The sequence below is a fragment of the Nomascus leucogenys genome, chromosome 15 (genome assembly GCF_006542625.1).
Source record: "Nomascus leucogenys isolate Asia chromosome 15, Asia_NLE_v1, whole genome shotgun sequence".
In the NCBI taxonomy this organism is placed as follows: domain Eukaryota; kingdom Metazoa; phylum Chordata; class Mammalia; order Primates; family Hylobatidae; genus Nomascus; species Nomascus leucogenys.
The window spans coordinates 77,161,444-77,187,944 of NC_044395.1; the positions used below are offsets into that span (position 1 = coordinate 77,161,444).

The following is a 26,501-nucleotide window of genomic DNA, read 5'->3' on the forward strand; positions in this document are numbered from 1 at the left end:
TGTTCTGAGCCTCTGTTCACTCTTTTGGAAATGGAGGACAATGATGCCCATCTCATGGCATTGGTTTGAGGATTAAGTGAGATAAAATACACAAAATCACTGTGATACAAAGTATTTGCCCAAAAAATGTTAGTCCTTGTTTTTGTCAGTGCTTTCTGTCTCACTTCTTGGTAGGACTTTAAAAATAGGAATTTCTTATGTCTGAATGCTAGAAAATATGAAATTACATAAACCTCACATAACCTAACACAATGATGGGAAAATAATAAGCACTTTAAAAAGATTTGTGGAGTGACTGAGATTCTACAAATGCATTCCTTCTCAAAAAGAAGGATAGATGAGATTAATTCTCAAGATCCCTTCCTGGTTCTGAGATTAACGTTCCAACCAAAAAGCTTTTCTTAGTGTCAACCACAATAAGAATCAGTTCATCAGGAGAGGGGAAAGGGCATTTTTTGTGGTCCTACTTCCAGTTTTCTTTATGAAATATAATACAGAGAATCTTCTCAGAGCCCTTCCTGCAATCTTAAGCAAATTCTTCTTTTCAGACTAAAAAAAAAAATCATAACTCTTTCCTCTAGTATTTCATGTCATATCATTTAATCATCACTTCTTATTCATTTTTTCTTCATTATTAATTCTAATTCCATCACAAATGAGTCTTTGTAAATACTCAAAAAATGGCCCAGGTACAGACAGCCATGACAGATAGTGGTGATTCCCCTCTTCTTTTTCCTAACATCAAAACTGAATAGTACACAGAAAGAAACTTGGGAAAGTAACAAGTATTCCAGTAAAATGCTTCTCAACATCCATCTGGGAGGGCAACTGTAAACCATGATAGCCATGGCTGAGAAATGCACAGTCAACTGTGAGGGTTAGAGAACAGCCATCATGCTTTGAGGCAAATGCCTACTGGCACAAAACTATGATTCGAAAAATAAAAGAGCTCCTTTCAGTAACCAGTTAACAAGAAATCCAGAAAGCCTGTATTTAAGCAAAACCAAAGCATGGTCGAGCCCATTTCATTTTCTTTAGCTTTCTTAATAAACTTCTATTCATGCTCCCTTGATGTTACCAACGTAAACTTCAGGGTCTCAGTAGGTTTTCCCACATATTAGACTAGAAAAATTTCTAGCCCTATAGACTTACGTAAAGCACTCTTTGTATACTTTACTGTCTCTTGACATCCTGCAACCTGAGCACAACAGCTACGTGTTTGAACAGTAGAGGTGGTTTTACTAACTTGAGTAAAAGTGTATTCCTGGGTCCAGATAAAACTGAAGTTTCTTTATAAAGAGTTATGTAAGTTTGAAACTGCTGTCGATGAATATCAAAGTAGTAAAAACCTACCTATTTATAATATGGTCAGAGGTATATCTCAGTGTACTTCTAAAATAAAAAATAAATTAAAATTTTCATTTAAAAAGGATGATTATGAGCCAATATTAAAAATGTCTTAACAGTCATAAAGATGTGCAGAAGATTTCTTTTACAATCACACTCCTATAAGTAACCATATAGTTTCTAGCCAACTTTAAAATCAGACTGTTTCCAATAGAAAGCTAAAATTTTATTTCTAATAATCTCTACTTCTGCGTCTATTTGAAGAGTATAGTCAAAGACAGGAGCCACGTGCATATGCACAGTTTCAAGTCGATCTATACGTCTGCCCTAATTCTTGTGGCTTGAATCCATTCCAGATGCTCTGCCTTACTCCGTGGTTTGTATTTGAGGTCCCCTCTCCTGATTCATTGCATTCCCATGATTGACAAACAGATTCAGCTATGAAAACAAACAGTTACCTGCCTGTAATTGGTTTATAACAGCTGCACTGCTGTAGCACTTCTAAAACATGGTGAAGACGCCTCCTAGATAAGTTTCCTGTTCACTTCAGTAGGGGGTTAGAGGGTGTTGATTTTATGTTTGCTTCTTACCATTAAGGATTTCTTATTGTTCATCAATATATTCAGTACATATGATCTATATACATTTTATGGACCAAAATACATTATTTTTATTATTTTTAACCCCTGCAAATTAAATTTAAATAAGCACAGACTGGATTTTAATTTTCTAAACTGATGTGCCTTTTTAAATTGAATACAGAATAGTCTTCAAGTGGAAAGGGCCACTTTTTTTACTGATTTAATGTGGAACATACTACCACTTTATTGCTAGATTAAAATGTTAGACTAGAAGAAATAACCTAGTAGTTTGTCTCATAATATCAATTGAATTATAAGAAATATATCAAACTAGTTACAATACAAGCTACTACTTACATACTACAAACAATTGCAACTCTCTCTGCACATCAGAATAAGAGATTAGAACTTAACATTTTAAAATTCCTGTGGAAATCAAATGTATTTTAAGTATCAGCTCTGATTATTTAATCAGACAACTTGCATTTTGCCCTGGCTAATTTTGAAAGCTGATAATATTTTACTCATAAAAATAATTGTGCACCTGTTGTGATGGAAGCCTAGTTAAACAAATGTTAATAGGAATGTAACTCTTTGCTTTAAGCATAAGAACACAAGTATCTCTTACTATTATATGAAAAAACATATTTTAAAGCTATGAAAAATATCTCATTTTAAATCTCCTCTCTTTCATGGAGAGATATTTAAGAATATTGTTAAAACACGTATAAAAGTAGTCGCACATTAACTTGAAAGGAAACTAACACTGGTGATGTCGACCGAACAAAATGGATGTGGAGTTCCTCCTTTCATTTAATACTTGGGTTTTTCTACCTTACTCTATTCCCTGGCCAAACCATTTTAATGATATTGAATCATTTCCGTGAAACATGTACTTTTCTTACTAGTTCATGATCAAAGGAGAAAATAAAAAGTTGGTTTACAAAAGCTGCACCCCTCTTGCACTCTTCTTATTTTCAGAACCTTTCAGCATTAGAGATCTTTTTCAGTACCCAAATTCTCTGAGCTTTAAAAAAGTGCTAGGCACTCATGGAAGAGAGAGTCTTAGACCTTTACTCGGTTATTTCTATCATTTTGTATAGACTTTCTAAGAGCTACCAACTTGTGTCTCTTCAATCCATTTCCAGGTATAATCAAATCCTAAGTGCTGAAAAGAGGCTTGAGGAAAAATAATTTGTCTGAAGTTAAACCAGCTAAATTTTGAGCTCAATTATATTCATCTCTTATTGACTTCCATAAGGAAGTTGTCTTGCAATTGGCTCAGCCTTTTTAAGGTTATATTTAAAAGGTAATTTTATTTAAAATCACCTAAATTTTGGAACCCTATCCTTTACTATGCCAGGCCCATTCTAATTTTATCTTGGTTAGTGCAATATAAGTTTACTAGCAGAGTACACAAATGAGCGCATTTTTAAAATGACCTAAATTCTCTGTAGTTTTCGTTTTCAGTATTTTAATGCAGACATTTGGATTGAAAGGGAATCACAAGTAAACGGAATAATTGCGTCAAATTTCCTCAGTGCATTAAATATGCACTCAGTAGTAATTACTAACAGTAGCAACACATTTTAAAATGTAGAGAATAATGTACAATTTATGCTTATTTCAAGGCCCTTATTCATAAAAAATACCATTTGAATGAAAATACACATATTTTATTAAGTGGTTAGCCCAGTAATTTTTTAAAATTCAGAAAAATGACCTAACTACTAAGTATGTAGGAGGTCTAGTACTATGGGCCAGTTCCTAATGTGACATAGCTATCCCTTGAGACTTTGGTTAAGAACAGACTCTAAACTAAAGAAATACCCAGAGTACATCCCAGTACCTAGGGTGCTAGGCACAGAGCATTCCTGGGCCTATAAATAGCATGGAGATTAATTACGATCCCATGCATTTTTCTTTCAAAAACCAACTATGTATAAATATTGTCACAAATGTCTATTTTAAAACTATATATGTTTATTCAAACAAAAAAGGCTAAAGTGAAATAAAGCAAATTAATAATAGTAAAATCTTTTAAAATGTTTTTCATAATTTTGTGTTTACTAACTCACATTATAAAAATCTCATTATAACTTTTAAAATAAATGTGTATATATATTAAAATCTCACTATCAAAATTACACTAAAAATATCCATATTAACTGTGTGTTCAGAAATATTACATGTGCATAACCCATTTTAACAGGAAGCCCTCTAAGTTTTAGCTACAACTATAATAAAATACCAGAAGCAAAATTATATAGAAAACAACATTTTAGGTAAAATAATTTGGCCTGTACTTAAACCAGATGATTTAATAATACTGCAAGGGGTTGGGAGGCATATAATAGCTAAACTACCTGTTATAAGATGGGAATGAAGCTGAATAGGCTAATATTTACCAGACCTAGATTATTCAAAAACGTTTTAATTATCAATAAATTGAATATCATTTTTGGTTGAGCAAACATCGGTGACATGAACTACGCTGTAAACTTGACATTTATGATTATACCAATTTCTGGGGCTTCCTCGCAATATTATACATGTTTAATCCTTTCCCATGAGATAATTTGTGATACAAGAGGTAATGACCATTCCAGGTCCCTATTGGTGGCACATATCCAAATACTCTTGTTCCTATTCCTACTGGAAAACTATTTACCGAGAATCTATCTCGTCAGTCACTTTACAACTACCTGTCTAACGTTCACATTAATCCTGAAATGCATGGTTGTTGTTTTTGTTTTTTTTAACCACTTTTCAGGTTAGAAAGTTGAGAGTAAAATAGGTTAAATAAACAGATCAATTTATACCTATCATGAATCAAACCCACATGTGATCAACTCCACAGTTCATGTTTATTATGTCACAGTTGCAGATCCAGGGGAAGAAAGCAACTAATTTCTTTAAGCTATTAACTTCATTCAGGGTTTCATAGAATCTCTGAAGTCTTAAATGTGACTAAGTTGCTTTGTAGTTATTACTGAGTAGTTAACTTATTGTCAAGGTAATTATGTGCTAATCTAAGGTTCTAGTCCAGCAGTTCTCAAAATGTGGTTCTTAGATCCCTGGGAATCCCAGAGAACTATTCAAGGTGTCCCTGAAATAATTTTCATAGTTTTTATAGTAATGCTAAGGCATTGTTTGCATGTTACAGTGATGACATTTGCATTCATTATGCAAATGAAATAGTGAGTAAAACTACTGGTTTCTTAGCATGAATCAAAGGAACCAAACTTTGTAGTCATTGTATTCTTCACCATCATACACTTGTAATAAAACAAGTAAATAAACAAAAAAATCTAATGTCACTTAAGAATGTCCTTGATGAAACCAATAAAAATTATTAATTTTATTAAATGGTGACTTTTAAGTACATATACTTTTAATAGTCTGTGTGATGAAATGAGAAGCACTTCTCTTACACACATAACAGTTGTTTCAAGGAAAACCACCACTTGTACTTTTATTGGCATTGGAAGGTGAACTTTATCAAAGCTATTTGTATAGAGCAACACTTTCATTTGAAAAAACAACTAAGAAAATATTATTATTCAGACCTCAATATTTGGTAAGTGAGGCTTGTCACTTCAAGAAAAGTAATTGATAGTATTGGTTAAAATAATTCATTCAAGGGAAAATGACAGTTTTGGAAAACTTCTATCTGCCGTCAAGAGCATGACAGTTTCCAAATACTTTTAAAGACTTTTCTGATGAGATTGGTGGTGATATTAATGAATGCAGTTTTCTGATATTACATAATGAAATGTGTCAACATAAGGAAAAGAGTTACACACGATGCTACAAAATCATGCATGGAGTAAAAGATTCATTCAAAGTTAAGGTTAAACCAATAGATTTTCATATAAAAGTAAGAAAAGTTCATGGATAGGGTTTCAGATCCTCTACTAGACCTAACTTTTAAGAAACTGCCACTTGCGAAATTTGGTGAAGTATCAAAGAAGAATATTCACAATAGCATGAAAAGGTTGTAAAATACTCCTCTCTTTAACTCCATATCAAAATGAGGGCAGATTGTCTTCATATACTTCAATCAAAAATTTATCAAAGCCGACTAAATGCAGAAACAGGTATGAGTCCAACATCTATTAACCCATACATTGAAGAGATCTGAAAAATGTAAACCAATGCCACTCTTCTCACTAATTTGTTTTTGTTTAGCTATTTGGTTACAGCTATTTTTCATAAAAATTTGTTTCATGTTACTATGTAGTCGTGCCATGATAGCTCACTGTAGCCCTGAACCCCTGGGCTAAAACGATCTGCCTGCCTCAGCTTCTCCAGTAGCTAAGACTACAGGCACATATCACCACACCCAGCTACTTTTTTAAAATTTTTTGTAGAGATGGGGTCTTGCTATATTGCCCAGGCTGGTCTTGAACTCCTATCCGCAAGCATTCCTCTTGCTTTGGCTTCCCAAAGTGCTGGGATTACAGGTCTGAGCCACTGCAATTGGCCCTAGGGACAAAGTTTAATATCATAACTTCTAAATGAATTAGTAAGTACTTTTAAAATTTCTCGTTTAATTTCTACAGAATAAATACAAACAAACACAAACCAAGCTTTGTGGGGTCCTCAATAAAAATGTAAGAGTATAAATGTCTCCTGTCAAAAATGTGAGCACTTCATTTCTAGTCATTCTATTAAATATTTTCAGTTTCCGTACTAAAATATGACGTGTTGTTGCCTACTGTAGCATTTATTGATTCCCTACTTCATGCCACCCTGTAAAGTACATATTTTCTCTCTAACACTCTCAATAAAATTCAGAAGCTAAGTAGGTAGTACTATCCATTTTCTTTTGTACAAATAAGAAAACTAACCCCTTTCACCTTTATTATTCAGTCTTTTTTAAAAATAATCTTTTTTATTCAAAAAGCAATGCATAACGCATCGTTTTAAAAAGTCCTATAGTACAAATTATACAGCACAAAATTTAAAAATCAGCCTCACCCTAAACCATTCATTTCCTACTGCACAGTCAACCTCTGTTAACAGTTTACTAAATATCCTTCCAGTAATTTTCTAGGTATATATAATTTACTATACAAATTGATGTACAGAATACTCTCCTCAGTTTTTCTCTGACAATTTTAATAGTTCCAGAGATGTTAATCATCATTAAACCAACCAATCATTCAAGTAATATAGAGATGCTGGGCTAAAAGTCTCTAAATCAGTAACCCCATTTCTCCCACCACAATGCAGAGTAAGTGAGACTTAAGTTTATGTCCTCGGAGGCATTTTCATTTAACACTCAACTTGTCTCATTTCTTTGTTAAGAAAATGCTACAAAAATGGGACTAAATTTACCACCCCAAAATGTTATGAAATCAGCATTCTAAGTTATAGAAGTTCTTTTAATTTACCTAAACACATTTCACTCTCAGATTCATATTATTCTGATGTTACCCTGTCATCTCTCATTCCACTATGAGTCATAATCCAATCTATAGGTGTGTATTAATGTATGGATGTATAGATGTAGATATAGATGTTAATGGCTGTTTTCAGTTCTGGGTTTGTACATTAATACTGAAACAAAAATTGTTTGTATTCAAAGAATACTAGCTACTTTAATAGAGAAAGGTTCCCCCTCAGCCTAAATCTAACACACATCATTTAAGCTCTAGTATGTTTTCACTAATTCCACGCAGGGCGATGTCCTGCTAGCCACCATTTCCTGGTAAGCAATCTGAATGGCTTCCAGGAAATTGCTAATGACCTTCATTTTACCTAAAATCTAGGCTTCAATCAGTAATAGTTTTTCTTTTCCATGTTAGCTATGTTTATTTTCATCATAGCAATTGGAAGAAAAAAGTAAAATGTCTTGTATTTGTATTATATCAAAACATATTCTTTTTTGTTTCGATATGTCACCAAATAAACTAATACATATTTAATGTAATCATAATTGTGTAAAAATACTTTGGATCATTTTACTTTAAACCAATTTTGCCTCCTTTCCCTACTCTAGGCTGTAGCTATTCCTAAAATTAGCCTTTTAAAAACAAAATCAATAGAAATATTTTATAATTGGTGACTATTTTCACATATAAGAACATTTTATAATTGAAATTTTTGAAACTAGGTATGATTTTTAGTTTTATACTTTTAATTATAATAATTAACTACAAACAAGTTTCAGATTCTTTTTCAGTGAATATAAAATATGATTATGTGGTCAATGTAATAATAACAAAGAACAATTTTAGCCAGTATTATATTTATAATCAGAACCCGTTATTAAACTTCAGTGTTTTCTTTTATGTAAACATTGATTTCACTAATTAGATTCAACTGGTCTTTTCCCCAACATATTGATTTCTTTTAATCCCAACAGTTAACAATGATTCTAATGTATCATAATACTTTAGACCTTAATCATACAGTAGGAATTCTTGCCAGTAGCTTTTGTTTGAGTTTTAATTAAGAAGACCTTGTGTCTCTAACCCCAAGTGGGGGGAGATTTTAATTGCTTTTATGTATATCACACAGACTTCAAAAGAAGTAAAAGATGTTGATAACAGAGAGTACAAAGGAGAGCTTTGAAACGTCTACATTCATGCAAAGTGGTATAATTTTAAAAAACTATGGATGTTGCTGTATTATAATGTATATACATATTTATAAAACTAGCTGCTGTATGCATTTGTTGTTAGCAAAAAGAGTCCATGGGTTCTGCAATAATTACTCACTATTGATAACAAGACAATCAAGAGACTATGTAAAATGGACTAAACATGCTATTTTGGGGGAATATTAAGTTTCCACCTTAGTGATTTACTATATGATTTAGAGCAGTGAATTTTCTTTTCTGGATATTGAGATCCCTATATGAAAAGTAAGAAGTTGGATTACATAATACACAAAGCACCTCCAGCTCTAATTTTTGGAGATTCTCTGATTCTAGATATTACTCTGAAGTTCTCCAGTTACACAGGCATATACAGAAAATGCTGGCAAACATTATTTCATTAAAACTGGAAAAGGAAAAACATCTGTTGTGTCAATCTTTTTTACAAGTCAGTCTCTAGATCAATATAGCATTTGTTTAATTGTTATAGAAATAACAATTTATATTTTTAAAAATCTATAAAATCTGAATATTGATAGTGTTTTGATACTTTTTTCTAAAGAGACAGCAAAAATCCCTAGGTATGTGAACTTTGCTATTAAAAATTTTATCAGAGTTGAAAAGTGGCAGATGATTAATCTCTAAGCATTTCTAGTTTAAGTTCCACCAGATATAACAATTGCTGTAAATTTGTAAGTAGAAATTCAAGAAAAATTCACTGATAAGCAAATATGCAAAGTTTACAGCCATAGCTCTTGTAAAACCACCCTAGTCCTTCTGTGATTGCCTAAAACAGAAAAGAAGTAGTAACTATGAATTGCTATTCCAAAAAAAAAAAAAGAGTATTCTGTAGAAAAGGCAACACATGGAATAAGCAATCAAAGTACTTACATATACTTTAGGGCCTTATGATAGAAATGAACAAACTAGGAGGGAGAACTGGACTTTAAGATAGTAACCTGTGTTGCAGAACACTAATTCTATGGGAATGCTGTTAGATCCATCCTGACCCTTTGGTGATAACAGCACTGCTTAAGTTACTTCAAGAATAACCTACCCTATTTGATCTTCAAAGATCTACCATGCAGTGAAAAAAAACCATGACTTTTGTGTTTCTGTGCACTCCTCTGAAGATTTATGCTTGCAATCAAAACTAAAAATGAAACCAGGCCCTCAGTGGCACTTAGTAGCAGTGTTGTAATAAATTTGCATTTTAATTCAGTATTTGCACCAAGCCCAACCATAATATGCTTGTACTATTTGATGTAATGCAGTTCCTAATTTTACTTCTTTTAGTAACAACCCTAATAAAGTAACAGGGACTAATGCTTCCAGTCTTTAACAGTGAACTATAATGATAGTATTTAGGTTCTATAACCAAACTTTTCAGACATATTAGTTGGGTAACTATAGTAAGTAATCAGTTTTCAAAAGTGCCTTTGAAAAACATTGGGAATCATTTGTAGAATTTTCCGTCAAAAGGTATTTGTTTAGTCAATTTTGTTTTCTGTCAGAAGAGACTGTTATTTTTCTAAGCTACAGAAGAGTATACCTACAAGCACATCTACCTTGATCCCTAAATGTAAATATTGAAATAATTAATCATAAATGATCAAGGAAAGAAAACACTATTTTTCTTATTTGGTTCCTATCACATAATTGTGGGGTTTTTTTTTGTTTGTTTGTTTGTTTGTCTCTCTTATCATCTGTGTGTCAAACACAAGCACAAACAGTTTGTGCTAACTCAAACAACCAACATTACTGTTTCCCTGGCACATTGCCCAGGGAGGCACCTTCACACTAAGGAGGAGATGCCAGACACAGCACAGAGGAGCATGTGTGCAAAACAGGCAGGCTGACTAAGATGATCTCAGCCATGAAGGTTAGACCCACTCAGGGAGACAGAGAATGAATCCTCATGCTCTAGATATCATGTAGTATGTCACCATTGCATTTAGAAATATCTCATAAATAACTATGGCATCTTCATTCCTTTAGTACAACTCAAACAAACATAGATACAGATGGGTTATGGGGCCTACCAGTAGTTCTGTCTTACCCTGTATCCTTCCACCATATTTCTTCACCCCTCTCTCTCATTCAGGTACAGATCAAGATAAATACTACTACATGGAGAACTGTATTATCTATATCACTCCTGGTTTGCCATACTGCCTAATTTACATAGAAAAGGGTAAAAGTGGAGTTATTTTAGTTGTTTGTGGGTTGTGGGAGGGAGGAACAGCCCATAATCTGTCTTTTTCTTGCTCTCACTGCAGAATTCAAAGGCTTTAAAGAATAACTACTTTGTATTGTATTAAATAGAGTATTCACAGACCAAGATTCAAACCCTACCTTCACAACTTTCTGAGCGGCCCTGAACATGCTACCTAATTCCCTCAGTCTCATTTTACTCATATGTAAAATCAGTAGAATAATATATTCCACAATGGATTGTTATATGACTCAAATAAAATAATGTTAGATGTTTACTTTGTAAACAATAAGACATCTTACAAAAGTTACTTACCAAATTATTTATTGACAGGAAACAGAACATATTTTGAAAGTCAGTCTTCTAATTAAGAAAGTATAATAACTGTAGTATTAATTTGAAAGGAACCTTAGGAGATCATGAAGATAACATTCCACCAGCATGGGGATACCCTGTACAACATCTCTGCTTAAAATTTTCCAGAACCCAATTTTCATTTATTTTATTAATTCATCCTTTAATTCATTCATTCAACAAATATTTATTATTTCTGAATTTTTAATGTTTTATTTTTTTCAAGACAAGGTCTCACTCTGTTACTCAGACTGGAATGCAGTGGTGCAATCATAGTCTCCACCTCCTGGGGTCAAGCGATCTTCCTGCCTTGACCTTCTGAGTAACTGGGACTAAAGGTGCGCATCACCAGGCCCAACTCGTTCAACAAATATTTATCGAACATCTACTTATACTTGAGGCACTCTCTACTAATGCAGTCCAATCTTATCGATGTCACAGCTATAAGTTCTTAACTTCAATTTTTTATTAAGAACAAGTTCCCTATTACCTTAACCCCCTAAAACAGCAGAAAACAAACATTCTCCTCTTCTATCCAATAAAACTTCAAGTCAAATAATATGTATTAGGCCAAACTTCCCTAGGTCTTTAATTACTATTCACACTAAATGTTCACAACTCTTTACTATTCTAGTCATTCTGATAAATACTAATGTGACAATAGATCTCTTAAAAATATGAGACCCAGGCCAGGTGCAGTGGCTCGTGCCTGTAATTCCAGCACTTTGGGAGGCCGAGGCAGGCGGATCAGCTGAGGTCATGAGTTCAAGTCCAGTCTCACCAACATGGTGAAAAACTGTCTCTACTAAAAATACAAAAACTAGCCAGGCATGGTGGCACATGCCTGTAATCCCAGCTACTCAGGAGGCTAAGGCAGGAGAATCGCTTGAACCCGGGAGGCAGAGGTTGCAGTGAGCTGAGATTGCACCAATGCACTCCTGCCTAGGCGACAGAACAAGACCCTATCTCAAAAAAAAGAAAAAAAAAATGAGACCCTGACTGGGACACAACACTTCAGATGCAGCCAGGCCAAAGTAAAAGTGTAAACATTTTATTCTGTATTTCATTTAAAGTTTTAATAATAAAGTTATTTTGTAATAATTGTAATAATATTAACTTGGTTTGAATCCTGATTTGAGATGACTACTATTAAATTTATGCCAATTATAGCATTCTATCCTCAGTACTGCTAGAAAGGAGGCTACATATGAAAAAATGGTAGGGAGTTAAGGAGGGATTTTCTATTTAAGAATATTATGAATGGTGGTTAACAGGGGTAGGAGAGAGAGAGGAATAGGGAGATGTAGGTCAAAGGGTACAAAGTGGCAGGTATGTAGGATGAGTAAGTCTATAGCTCTACTCTACAACATAAAAACTAAAGTTGACAGTATTGTGCTGCATGCTGTAAACTCGCTAGGAGAGTATATTTTAGGTTCTTTTACCACACACACAGAACAAGGTAACTATGTGAGGTGACACATATGTTAATTTGCTCGACTAGTAATCATTTCACTGTATTTATGTATATCAAAACTTCATGCTGTCCACCTTACATATAGACAATAAAAAAAGAATATTAGGCATGACTCAGGTACATACTCATAAAAATTTCTATGATTCAGTGTTTCTCAGATTTTAGCAGTATTCCAACTCCTATGAAGGAGTTTTAGAAACATTGCTTTACGTTAATCAGATATAAAATTTTATGAGAAACCACTGGTTTTTTAAGTAAAATCTAAAAGGGAAAATAATAATTTATTTTTATTATGTAAAAATAAATATGTAAAAATATTAAGCTCCCTGAGTTGAAGAATCATTGCCCTTATCCATTCTAGTGCCCACACTTGACTCTCCTTCTAGCACCTACCCATCACATAGAATTTTCCAATGGCAGTGATAAAGGCTGAGTTCTCTCCCTTTCCCAGCTTCATTACACTCTAGGACTCTAAGAGAATATGTGCAGTTAAGAATGATATATAAACACAGATCAGCTAGAAAATAATACAAATGTTGAATATTTAGAAAATAATGACAGAGTTCTAAAAGCCCAAACTTATGGGATAAATAAAGCTATTTCTAGAAATATATTCATAGCCAAAAGTACCATTATCATTAAACAAAAATTTGTTAAGTGAAGTATTCAAGTTAAAAGATATCAAAAAACAAACAAAAGAAAAAGCATAAGAATAATAGGAAAGGAGAGATAATAAGGGTAAAAGCAAAATGAATTAATTGGCATATTGAAAAGCAGCACAATTGACAAATCCAAAAACTGGATTATTGGGGGAGGTGGAGCAATAAATAGAAAAACCACTAGCAAGTAAAACTGAAGAACAAAAAAGAGAAAACAAATATGCAAAATTAAAAATGGGATCTATAACAGCAAATAAATGGAAGAACTAAAAATAAAATATGTATATGAAGTCAATGAGATTTGAAAATCTCATGAGATATACAATTCTCTAAGAGTTTTCTTCTCTTAAAAAATATTTAGGAAAACTATTTTATGGCAAAATTGACTTAAAAGAAAAGTAGATTTAAAAAGAAATGTTAAAAGTAAATGTTAAAAAGAAATCTCCAAAGAAAATTCTAGGCCTAGATGTTTTATAAGAATATTTTTCAGAATTTCAAGGAATAAGTAGTTCATGTTATTTATTCAACATTTTACATAATCAAGAAAAAGAGGAAAAGTTTTTCAATTCAACTATGAACACTACTACTAAAAAATTAACAAAAGTAATATAAACATGGAAAACTCTAATCAATTTATAATTACAGTTGTAAAAATAACTATAACAACTATAATATGAGCAAATAAAATGATGCAGTACATTTAAACAAGACTATACCACGACTAATCAGGGTTTATTTCAATGACAAATTTGAAAAACAAAACCTAATAAGATATTCCATGAAATAAAATGCAAGTTATCATAATAGACCAAACTCCTAGTAGACTAGAATGATATATTTAAATATATTTTATATAATATATTTAATATATATAAAACGATATATATAATGATATTTTATATATATCATTACATATAAAATGATATTTTAATCAATAGTCAATAGAATACTTAATATGAAATATTAAAAACAACTCCATAAATTAAAAATTGCACTGAAATATCTGCTATTACCTCTCTATTACTTAATATTATTCTTGGCATTCAAGGCAATGAACGTATGAAGGGTGGGTGGGAGTGGGTAGCAAAGGGACATATAACTACCAAAAAGGAAGAGAAAACATATCTATTGAAATACGACTACACCTAAAAGTTCAATAGAGGCAAGTTACAAAATTAACCAGCAAAATTCAATAGCATCCCTAAATATAACAAAAGGAAAATGTAACGAAAAATTTCTCATTCACAAGAGTAAGCAAAAATATTAAATATTAAGAAAACATCATCCCAGCACTTTGGGAGGCCAAGGCAGGCGGATCACGAGGTCAGGAGATTGAGACCACGGTGAAACCCCGTCTCTACTAAAAATACAAAATTTAGCCGGGCGTGGTGGCGGGCGCCTGTAGTCCCAGCTACTCGGAGAGGCTGAGGCAGGAGAATGGCGTGAACCCGGGAGGCGGAGCTTGCAGTGAGCCGAGATTGTGCCACTGCACTCCAGCCTGGGCGACAGAGCAAGACTCCGTCTCAAAAAAAAAAAAAAAAAAAAAAAAAAGAAAACATCAAACGAAATGTGCAAATGTGCAGAATCTGTATTTTAAAGACAAAATATTATTGAGAGACATAAAATAACTGAATAAATGACTTTGAATGGAGCAGTTCAATAGTGTAAAGATGTCAGTTCATCCTACCATTTCATATAAATGTAATATAATCTTTTAAAAAATCACTTTGGAATTTTCATTAACAACTCGATAAAATAAATTAAAGATAAACTTTAAAGAAGTATGGAAGCACCTTAAAGAAAAATTATGAGTGTAGTCTTGCAATATTTACTTTTGAAGGATACTAAAGTTACAGTGATTAATATAGCATAGTACTAATAAAAGTTTAGATGGGAAAATCAATGGAATAGAACCAAAATCTGATAAGTGGTTCCAAATATGTAATCAGAGTGTAATAAAAAATGCTATTTCAAGTCAGAGGAGGTAAGATGGATTATTTAATAAACAGTATAGATATTTGGTTAACTGCTTCAGAATAAAATTAAGTTATATTTCTAGTTGACATTATTCATCAAAACATATTTAAGATGTATTATATAGTTAAGTGTTTAAAAATACAGCCAACTAATTGGATGAAAATATAGCAGAATATTGTTCAATTTCAGGATGAAGAAGCCTTTCTAAACAAACCCCCTATAGAAAAAAGCGTTAAAAAAGGTATGGAAAGATTGACAACAAAACCAGAAAATAAAGCAAATGACAAAATGCAACATATATCACAAATAAAGTTTAGTACTATTCAAACATATATTAAGAGTTCTTAGAAAACATTGAGAACTGGTCAAGTCTTTTAATGGAAAAATGGGCAACCAACATAAATATGCAGTTCACAAAGGAAGAGATATTTAATTGCAAATAAATGTAGATAAAACACCTCATTCTCACTAATAGTCAAAAAACTCATTAAATCAACAATGATATGTTTTTTCCCCTATAAAAATGGCAAGAAATTTTTATATTAATAATACTTGTTATTCAGGGCAAAAGAATAAAAACCTGCAGATACTATTGGTGAGAGCGCAAAATACTATACTCTTCCTGAAGGGTAACTGGCAATATGAATCAAAAGTCTTTTTAAAAAGAACAAACTCTTTGGCCCAGGAATTTCACTTTTAAGAATATAACCTAAATAACCACTAACAAGTCGATAAGTCTTAATAAAAATGTTATCTGTTTTCAAGATAGGTGCTCTTTAAACCAACAAATAACAAAAACAACTTAAATGTTGAAGAAAAGGCCCAGTTACATTATGAAAACCTCACTTTATGCAATATTTTCTGCCAACAAAAATAATACTTTGGAAGATAATCTCAGGAAAATTCGTAATATATCATTAAGTGGGGAAAATAGTTACAAAAAATTATAATGGGATGAGTCTAATTTTATGGGAAGAATTAACATAAGTATGCATAATTTAAAATGGAAAGAATATACAATAAGATACAGGTAGAATTAAAAGATAATTTCACTACCTTTTTGTTTTTTTCTATGTTTCTTACAAATAAATACATATGAATTTTATAATCAGAAAAATATAAGAGCTATCAAAAATACACAATACTTGAGATATAATATTAAATACTGATAATCCATGATTGTATGTATTCCTCAAAGATATAATTTAGGTCACTTTAAAATTTCAGGGTAATGAGAAGTAATTTAGGTGGATAATAACTGGCCTGGCTTCCACCAGAATAAAAATGTATGTTGAGTTTTGGCAGCAGTTTACTCAAACTATTTCAATACTACTTTAACTGATTTTTTCATTTTTAAATTAATATATTATTGGTACATTTTCTGTAAAAGATTAGGATGTATGAAGAGATGATAATGGAGAATAAATAAAGATAAATTTAGTAAGAATCTTATATTTTATGCCCATAAGAAACTCAGAATAACACACAAATGAAAGTTCACATATCACAAAGAATCTAGAAAAAAAGGTTAAGGAATTTGAAAAGGCTAATTTTTCATGTGATTCACTTTTGTGATTTATACAGTTCAAGTATCCAAGACTAGCACATTTTTTAAATTTTGAATTCAAAATTAGAATTAAATATAAAGAAAGATGGAAAGTGGGGGGGAAAATATATCCTGAAGTACAAAAACTCCATGTTGAATTGTAACATAATAAAATGTTAGTTTTCACATTACTAAGAGAAAGCAGGACCCTCATCATTCATGCTGGAAAAAGCTTGCCTTTGTACAAACCATTTCTGTTCTCACTGTTATAAAAAGGAATGACTTTGGAAAGGGAAGAAAACACAGAATGACGTGCAAAGTAGCAAACACCATGTTATTGCAGCTGGATAGAGAATATGTCACTAATGACTTTCTTTGTATCCATCAATAAGTTGAGTTTCTTTTTTTCCAAGACAGCAAATGGCCTTTATGAGTACAAAACAGAAGTAGGGGAACTCAAAATAATATCCAATTTCCACTAGTTTCGATACATAATTAGTTAATGCAATGATTTATTAATTATTTGCTGGGAAAAAAGATGACTTCCTTTTCTCTTCACTTGAGTTGAACATGACATGCCTGAAAACTAGGAAATTTTCTGTAGTAAATTCAAAATAACATTTACATTAGATAATTATTATCAAATTTTCATCTTAACTCAGATATTATCCATGACCAATAGGAAGATTCACCTAAAGTTGTTGGATAAATTCAGAAAACTAATGTAACTAAGTACCCAAATTGTTAGTGCAAATCACAGTGATAACTGTCCGTAAGGATTGACAGAGTTAATGCGTGATCATGAATTTCATTCATAATGCAAAAATAATAATAATACAGCACTTCTTCTCCATAAATGAATCAGCAAGAGTTTGGTTAGTAGGCAAAAAGTATAACTCCCGACTGATAAGGTAACTTACTATCTGAATGGATTGGGATAGTCCACTTCTTAACATGTCTAAAAATAATAATATTAATCACATATATTCAAAAGTAAAGATGTTTATTCTCATCTGAGTCAGAGACCACGAAATGCTAAACCTAATGAAATTTGAGCTTATTCAACATAGGATCGTCTGTGTATATTAATAATAACCACCAAACTTAAACTCATGAGTACTTTCTTAAGTGCCAGGTACTGTTCTAAGAACTATACATGTATTAACTCTCTTAATGAGCTTATGAAGGAAATACTTGTATTATCCTCATTTTAGAGATGATTATAAAACATAAAACCGGCCCGGTGCGGTGATTCGCGCCCGTAATCCTAGCAATTTGGGAGGCCAAGACAGGCAGATCGCGAGGTCAAGAGATCAAGAACATCCTGGTCAGCCTGGTGAAACCCCTTTCTACTAAAAATACAAAAATTAGCTGGGCATGGTGGTGCACGCCTGTAGTCCCAGCTACTCAGGGTGCTGAGGCAGGAGAATCGCTTGAACCTGGGAGGCAGAGGTTGCAGTGAGCTGAGATCACGCCACTGCACTCCAGCCTAGCAACAGAGTGAGATTGCATCTCAAAAAAAAAAAAGAAAAGAAAAAAAGAAGAAAGAAAGAAAGAAAGAAAGAAAGAAAGAAAGAAAGAAAGAAAGAAAGAAAGAAAGAAGAAAGAAAGAAAGAAAGAAAGAAAAAGAAAAAAAAAGAAAACTTCAGCGGCTTATCCAAAGTTACTCATCCAGTGACAGAGCCAGGATTTGAACCAAGGTAAACAGGCTTCAGAATCCCCCAATAAACCATTATGTACAGCACATTCTAGAAACTTTTTTTTTTTTTTTTTTTTTTTTTGAGACAGAGTCTCGCTCTGTCGCCCAGGCTGGAGTGCAGTGGCGCGATCTCGGCTCACTGCAAGCTCCGCCTCCCGGGTTCACGCCATTCTCCTGCCTCAGCCTCTCCGAGTAGCTGGGACTACAGGCGCCCGCCACCACGCCCGGCTAATTTTTTGTATTTTTAGTAGAGACGGGGTTTCACCGTGGTCTCGATCTCCTGACGTGATCCGCTCGCCTCGGCCTCCCAAAGTGCTGGGATTACAAGCGTGAGCCACCGCGCCCAGCCTCTAGAAACATTTTTAAAGGTGCTACAGGCAACCCATTTTGATTAGAAGAAATTCAAAATAATTTGGATTCATAAATTAAACTATTATTATAATTTTAAGAGAAAAAACTAAGACTATCTTTAGCTTAATTTGCTCATCTTTTAACATAAGGTTTTCATACTTTTTTGTGAAGTAAATTAACGAGGCAGCATATCCTATAAGTTATATGTTTTATAGACTAATATAAAAAGTGGGGAAATTTTTCAGTTTGTAAACATTGCAAGGAATAAAAGCTCAGAAACGTATAATATTCACCCTCTCATGTACAATCAAATGTTAGATATAAGATTTACTGTTATAGTACAGAAGATCAGCAAATACATTGTTATACAAAATAACATCACTGCATCGACATGTTCGATATATTTTATGTTGTACCTTTAATTTCTCCAAGAAGTTCACTGGTATTTAGTCTTTCCATTTTTTCCTTCCAATCTTTTGAAAGTAGTTTTTCCATGCAGGAGGAATCTATTAAAATACAAAAGTAAGTATTAAAAATATATATTTATTACAAATTTAGAAAGTCAGTTTATGGGGAAATTCTCATTTAAGAATGCATAAAGCTGTTTTTGTTGCCGTAGCTTGAACCCCAGGATATAGAAAATTACATTATTCTATAATGTGTATTATAAAATACCACCACAAAGTTTATTTTTACCAGATAATTATTTAAACTATCATCTAAGAGAAAAAAGATAATGCTCAATAATCTGTTTTAGTATTATAATTCTATTAATATTCAATCAGCATTTGTCATTTCTTAGACTGATAGTACAGAAAAGAGGGCTCTTTCCTATCAGTTTAACATTAGATACTCCTTTTAATCCAGGCAATATTTTTTAAGTCCAAGCAATGTGTATGTGCTGTGCAAGAAACAATAACAGATATTCAGGAGAGAAGAGCCTAGTCAATCTGTAACCACTTAGTTCTTAAAAAATTCTAACTTTTATAAAATATCGAATTAGAGCAAAACAGGAAGAAAATGAAATTAAGATGTTTTCTGACACCTAGTAATAAAACTGCTAAAACTTTTCTCTTATGTAAAAACTGATACATATTTTTATTAAATAAATACCTATATAAATGCCATTTATTATTTGCCCTACTGTATTTCTAAATAGCATACTAAAATACAGGGAGTAATTATACTTGTTTTTATCAAGATTCATAAAGATTACAGAAATCCAAACTTAGAATGTCCTGATAATTACCAAATTTTTCTCAATGAGTTATTTCTGCTCTCTATGCAAATGGATTTGCAACTGGCGCTACTGCTTACAACTATTTATTTGTATCTTTTAAGCCTCAAATCTTAACAAATAGGTCATGTTTCCAAAAGGGAATGCAGATTTAAATACTAAATCCTTAGTGCAAAGCATACTCCCATAAAACTTTAACATTCCAAGTGTCAAAATTCTGATAACTTCCTTTTAAAATTATATTTAAAACAGTTACTCCAATTCTAAATGCCTTTTCTCTCATGTATCAGCACCTATCTCTTTAGTATTTTCCCTTTCATTTTTTTTTCTCCAGCTTCTAAATCCTCCTTGAATTTTTCAGAATGACAGTAAGGTCAAGATGGATCTAAAGGGCTTTAGAAGCTAGATAAGCTTCAGAAAAAGACCGTGAGCCCTGGCTAAGAGATGAGAAGACCCTGCATGGTTAGAAAGTATTGGTGAAAAAACAATTAACATTTGTCTGTGACACAATCAATCAATCAAGGAAGGGATAGAATCCAGATCAGCGTGTTGTAAAAACGGCTGATGAAGAACAACCATCCGAACTGGCTATCACAGAGCTAAAGTTCTGTCTAAATAGAAGTCAGCTTGATTTTATTAAATGAAAGCTCCTTGCCCATTCCCTTACTTCTTCCCTCCCTTTTTCCTTCCTTCCTACCTTCCTTCTTTCTTTATTCCATTATTTCCTATTATTTTCTCAGTCTTCAACAAATGATCTACTAGTGTGCTTCAAAATTGGATTCTGAGTGATGTTCCAATGGAGCCAACACGCATATGCATATGTTCGGGTTGTATTTAATTGCTTAAATAGCCTCTTACTATTTTTTATTGAAATTCAGAAATGAGATATTTTGTTCTATACTTATTTTGTTTTTATGCTAAAGTCATAAAAGTGATAATACTAAGTTAAGAGTTAGGAAGCAATTCTTCAAATCCATGCCTATCACAGATTACTTTTTCTCAAATCAGGTTTAAATTTCTGAAAGAGATTGATATAACATTAGAGTATGGATAAGAATAGTCAACAAAAAGTTTTTATTTTAATATCTTACCCAATTCTGTTTTTTTTTTACCCTTTCATATGTTATATCAGTGCACTAAGCTAATAATTACTGATACAAAAGTATAACTTCTTTAGCTAAAGTTTGAGTCGAGAGCATATATTATAGTAGTCAAAGATAAAAGCCCAATTTATTTGTAATAATAACAAATTCAGATTAAGTCCATATACTAGGATTGAATACATGTCAGGCTAAAATATGTCTCTCATTTCTATAAATAGACCTGAAATCTTTTAGAGCTCCAAGAAAAGAATGCTAAAACTTCATGGGAGAAAAAGAGAGCTATATGAACAACAGGAATACACACTTCAAATATAAATCAAACCATGTGGACACAGCTTTATATAAAAGCTATTCATTAATAAAATGGCTAATAACTTCAAAGCGTTTCGCATTCCTATTAGAAAATTAATCCTTACTGCAATGCTCAGTTAATCTAGTTATATGAGTTCCCATTTCAGTAGAAGAAACTGAGGGAAAAAATAAAGCAGCCTTTGCACATCTACATTTTCAGCCATGAAAATATTTAATAGCAACCACTGATTGCCTTTATCTATAGGACAATGAAAGTTACTACATACAAGCTTATCAATGTTTAATCTCAAGAGTAGGAGATTCCAGGAAGACTCGAACCTGTAAGAAAGTCTCTTGACAAATGACTGCTTTCTACCCCATTATCTGACTGCCAAACCTCTAGGGGCATACCACAATTGGTGCTAAGCATTCTCCATGTAATAATGTAGAGCAAGTAGGATGAGATTTTTTCTCAGAAGTGAATTGTTACTAAGCACTGTATAAGCAGAAGACACTACTGCTACCACCAAAAAGTTCCTGATTTGAAATGAGAAAATATGTAATTGATACAAAGTTACAAATAAAATTTATGTTTTCAAATTTCTATCTCAAAACAATATCCAGGTGTGGGTACAAATTAAAAGTAAGGATCCATTCCCTTTGTGCCACATTCCTCAACTACATCAATGGGATATTAGTATTACAGAGGCAATTGATCAGATCATACTTTGCCCTATTCTGATCGAGCATAAATGCAAAAATCAAAGTGGTAAAAATAAGTAAAGAAGGCCTGTTTGCATTATGTACATGGAAAGAGTAAGATCACACTGAGTGGCTTTAACACAGTAATTATGTAAGATTCCAAATGGAAAAAAAGGACTGAACAGCCCCAAGACACTCTTGGATTATTTTATACACATAAATGTATTTTACAAATTAATTTGAAAACAATTAACTAATTAGTTACAATGCTGCCACCATCCTCAAAACAATTAAACAATATGCAGTAAATTTATTATCTGGCTTTGACTTTTCCAAGTTTAATGTCTTTAAGTTGTCATCATCTGAAAAACAGGAGAGAAAATATATGCTTTTTGGAAATGGGAATAAAGAATCACAACATTATAGCATGAAAAATGTCACCATAATATGTACATATTTTTAAAAAACGAATGTAAGTCATAATGCTAAAGTAACATTATGCTAAAGTTTTATTGAAATAGAAAATGCCAAAATTAATTCCTCTTACTTTAAAAGAATCTGTTTCCATTGACCAATATTTATTCAATGAAATGCAGGACTTTATCTTTTCTAATTTTTATAAATAATAATGATTAAAAGGGTACTATCAAAAATCGCGAGCTGGACTTCAGTTCTCACCTATAATTTAAGCAAGGATGTAAACGTTTTGATGTATTATAAATTATTAGTTGCATTGTTTCTGGTTTTTACTTTCCCCTTTTCAAATTTAAGCGTTTCTCTTTCAAGAAATTTGAGAGAAAAGGAAGATAGAATTCAGAACTATTTTGTTTTTAAAATATCATGCATAATAAATTACAAAGCAATGTTTCTGCTTCCTAAGTACTTAGGTTTCGGGCCAGGTAAGTCAAGAATGCTTTATCACAGCTGAGTAATGTTTCTGCTAATTAACTTAGTAATTAATTTTATGATGTAAGAAAAATGAAAAGAAAGAGTATGTGAGATATTGATTCCTAATCTGTATGATGATATTTTAGGAACAATTTTAAATTACTTCTCGTCAGACAAATCTGCAGCAGTATTAACTCCCACACTGTACAAAATAAAGGTATTTCAGATAGATCAAAAATAAATAAATAAATTGTCATTAAACTTACAGCATGGGGAAGAGGAAGAGATAATGTGACAAATCTTTATTGCACTTTACAACAATCTACCTATAAGCAAACACTTATTTTCCTTTTACCTCGTGATATTTAAACTTAAAAATGCTAAAACACTAGAAACAACATAAAAAATATCTTCAAAATATTTTAGTGAGGAGAACAATTGCTGCTGGCTCTATGTGCAGATTTTCTATTGCTTATTAACACTTTGAGAAAATAGTAAAGCAATTCCTTTTATTTTTGCCATAGGAATCATAAATGTCAAATGTAATAAATTTTTCTATTTATCCAAGAACAATGATAACTTATGAAAAGTATCCATGACCTTGGTTTACAATTAAATCCAGCAAAATATATTTATATCCCCACTGATTATCCATCCCACATTTTTCATTAGGAAACACAGAGTTGCACATGCCAGTTACTGTACATTTTTCCACAGTGGCAAGTGCTCCACAATACAGTGGGATAAAATTGGAACTTGGAGAGCTTGAAGAGCACTCTTAAATTTTAATTAAAACCCTCCAAGCTCACTAAAAATAATTAGACACTAAAATGTGCCAGTTTTATTTTGAAGTCACTATAACGTACAAAGCACACTCCCTGACGACTGCTCATGCTCTTCTCTCTCTCTCCCCCTCTCCCTCTCTCTCCAATGAAACAACTGATTTTCCAAATAAGAACAAGGGAGTATAAATAGAGGCTGTTTTCAGGCCTGCTCTTCACGCTGGGAAGCTGACAGAAAAGACAGCAGAGTGGGTTTTTCAGACTACACCAAATAAACCTAGAATGACTTCCCTAACCAAGAGTACGAATCACTAGCAAACTCTAGATAAAAGCCAATCTGCAAGTAACACAAGGAGTTATATTACTGATCTTTTTTGATCCAAAAGTCAAACCTTTAACCTCTTAAATGTTTTTGCTATCTTAAAATATCTCATACAATACTATATTCCGTCCTATTTTTAGCCAAGCAGCAAGAGAAAGCATGCCTTTCCCATACAGCAGGGCAATGATATAAACATCAACACAGATGCTCTGCCAGGAAGAGCTGGACTTCTCAAGCACTTGATCATTAAGGAATGCACCAACTGTTTTGGATAATCTCGTGCCAGCTCCCCTTTTGCTCCACACTCCCCTCTGGGAGTGGCCAATCTTGTCCTGGTCCTAATTTTTCATTTTACTCCTCCATAACACCCCTCTCCCATTACCAAAAAGATGAGAAATGGCATTTATGCCTAGCAATGAAAAAGCAGGCTCACTTCCCCAAACAGACCAAAACTTTAAAACAATTAACCCTCCCCTCTTCTTTCAGATAAATTACTAAGTATAAAATGCAATCTGTTTCCTTTGTTTACTCAATATGAACAATTTGTAAATGACTCAAGGATAAAATTCAGAAAATGTTGTGCTAAATTAGAACCATTATAAACATGCTAATGACTCAATGCTTGAGTAAAACATGCATGATCGGTGTGAAAAAATAGATTTAGATCCTGTGAAATTCTGTTGTGCTGCCTTAAAACGATTTGGTCATTAAATCAGATATATTCCTTCCAGGAAAAATGTTAATTCCAAAACCACTTTACTAGATAATATAGGGTGTGTGTGTGTGTGTGTGTGTGTGTGTGTATGTGTGTGTGTGGCAGTGGAAGCTATTGGAAATGTAATTAGAACTGTTAGATGCAAGATTTTGGAATGTTCATAAGGAAGAAAAAGCTCCATACCACATTTGAAACCTGCACATATACATACAGACATCATCATAATCGGTAAAATATTCTCTCTACACACAATTTTTATCTGCCAAAGTCTTAGATATTTTTTTATAGGCATTCCTTAAAACCAGTACTTAACATACATCAATGAAAGTCACATTGTTCTATAGGTGCAGGTAAGAGGTATCTCTTTTGTCTGCTTTCCAAGGCTGCCTAACACCTATAACAATAACAGGAATTGTTCAAAAGCAACTTCTTCTGAAATTTCCTTCAAAGCACAACTGTTATCAATGCCAATCTAGAAAAAGAGGGAAACATACAGCAGATGATTCAGAAACCTATGGCCTGCTGCTATAGCAGGTCTTTATTGATCATAAAGACCAATACCCTCATTTCAGAAACGAGAAAAGAGTCAAGATAAAGAAGTCACCTGTCTTGCCAATGTTAAAATGTTGGTGGCAGAGCCCTAACTTCAGTGCAGTGCTTGTTTTGCTGACATGACTATTTAAATCATTATTTGAACATAGGTTTGATTGTCCCCACAATGTAGTATCCAAAAGTGAAAAATAAAAAATTTTCTAATTATTTGCTTCAGATATAAAGTAAGACACTCTAATTCTTTGGAGAGGGGTGCAAAAAATCCCACATACTGCAATGAAAACCAATAGTGGTCAACGGCCAGTTCTCCTATGCACACTCACTTATGCTGGTTTTCCTTTCCTCCACAATTCTTTTTCCATAATGCTTTATTTTGTTTGAATTAAAAGCTCTCCTTTTCTGAATACCATCCACTAATGAATAGGTAACAGTTTCCTAAAATTACTGTTGAACTCATAAGGTAATTCCTTCCAAGGTAAGTTTTATTTTCATCTATCAGAAGTACATGTGCAGGCTGAAGCCTTGGTTTTTCACTGTAGCTTATTGCCCAGGAGGCCTTCAGATGTGCCACAATTTTAATGGAATAAAAACATTCCATTAGAAACTATGGCTGTCCATGTTGCTAAAATATTACTCATCGTGACGTCTTCTCTATACCCTGTTTTCTGCTCCTGCTCTTTGGGTTCTACAACTATTTGTTTCATTTTTACTTTTTAAAATACATACTTCACTTTTTTAAAACTGTATTCTAATTTCTGTGGAAATAATAATTTTTGTATCCAATGTGTCCTATATTCTTTATTTTGGTTTCTTTGGGAAAATATTTCTGACTTATGTTGTCTTGATGAGAGTGGTCAATCATAGTTCTGTGTTGCTTGCCTTCTACTGCTCCCCCTTGCCACACAAAGAGAAATTCAATCCAATCAGAATTACTTGCTGGAACTATCTAAAGCTCTCTCATGCTCAGGTTGGAAGCTATAAGCCTGTGGACAGTCATGACCATCCCACCTGGCACATAGATAGAGCCTGCCTGCAATAAGAGTGAATGAAGCCAAAAATACAAAGAAAGGCAGAAGGAGCAGCAATAAGAATGGATACA

The 26,501-nt window shown here is 32.7% G+C and overlaps 1 protein-coding gene across 1 annotated transcript in view; it reads right to left on the bottom strand.

The window, feature by feature from the left end:
• SOX6 (SRY-box transcription factor 6) overlaps positions 1 to 26,501 on the bottom strand; it is a 494,065-nt gene that overhangs the window by 257,155 nt on the left and 210,409 nt on the right. Inside the window, exon 4 of the mRNA XM_030829763.1 lies at positions 19,227 to 19,316. Within this exon, the coding sequence (XP_030685623.1) occupies positions 19,227 to 19,316 (90 nt within the window). The remainder of the gene's footprint in view (positions 1 to 19,226; positions 19,317 to 26,501) is intronic.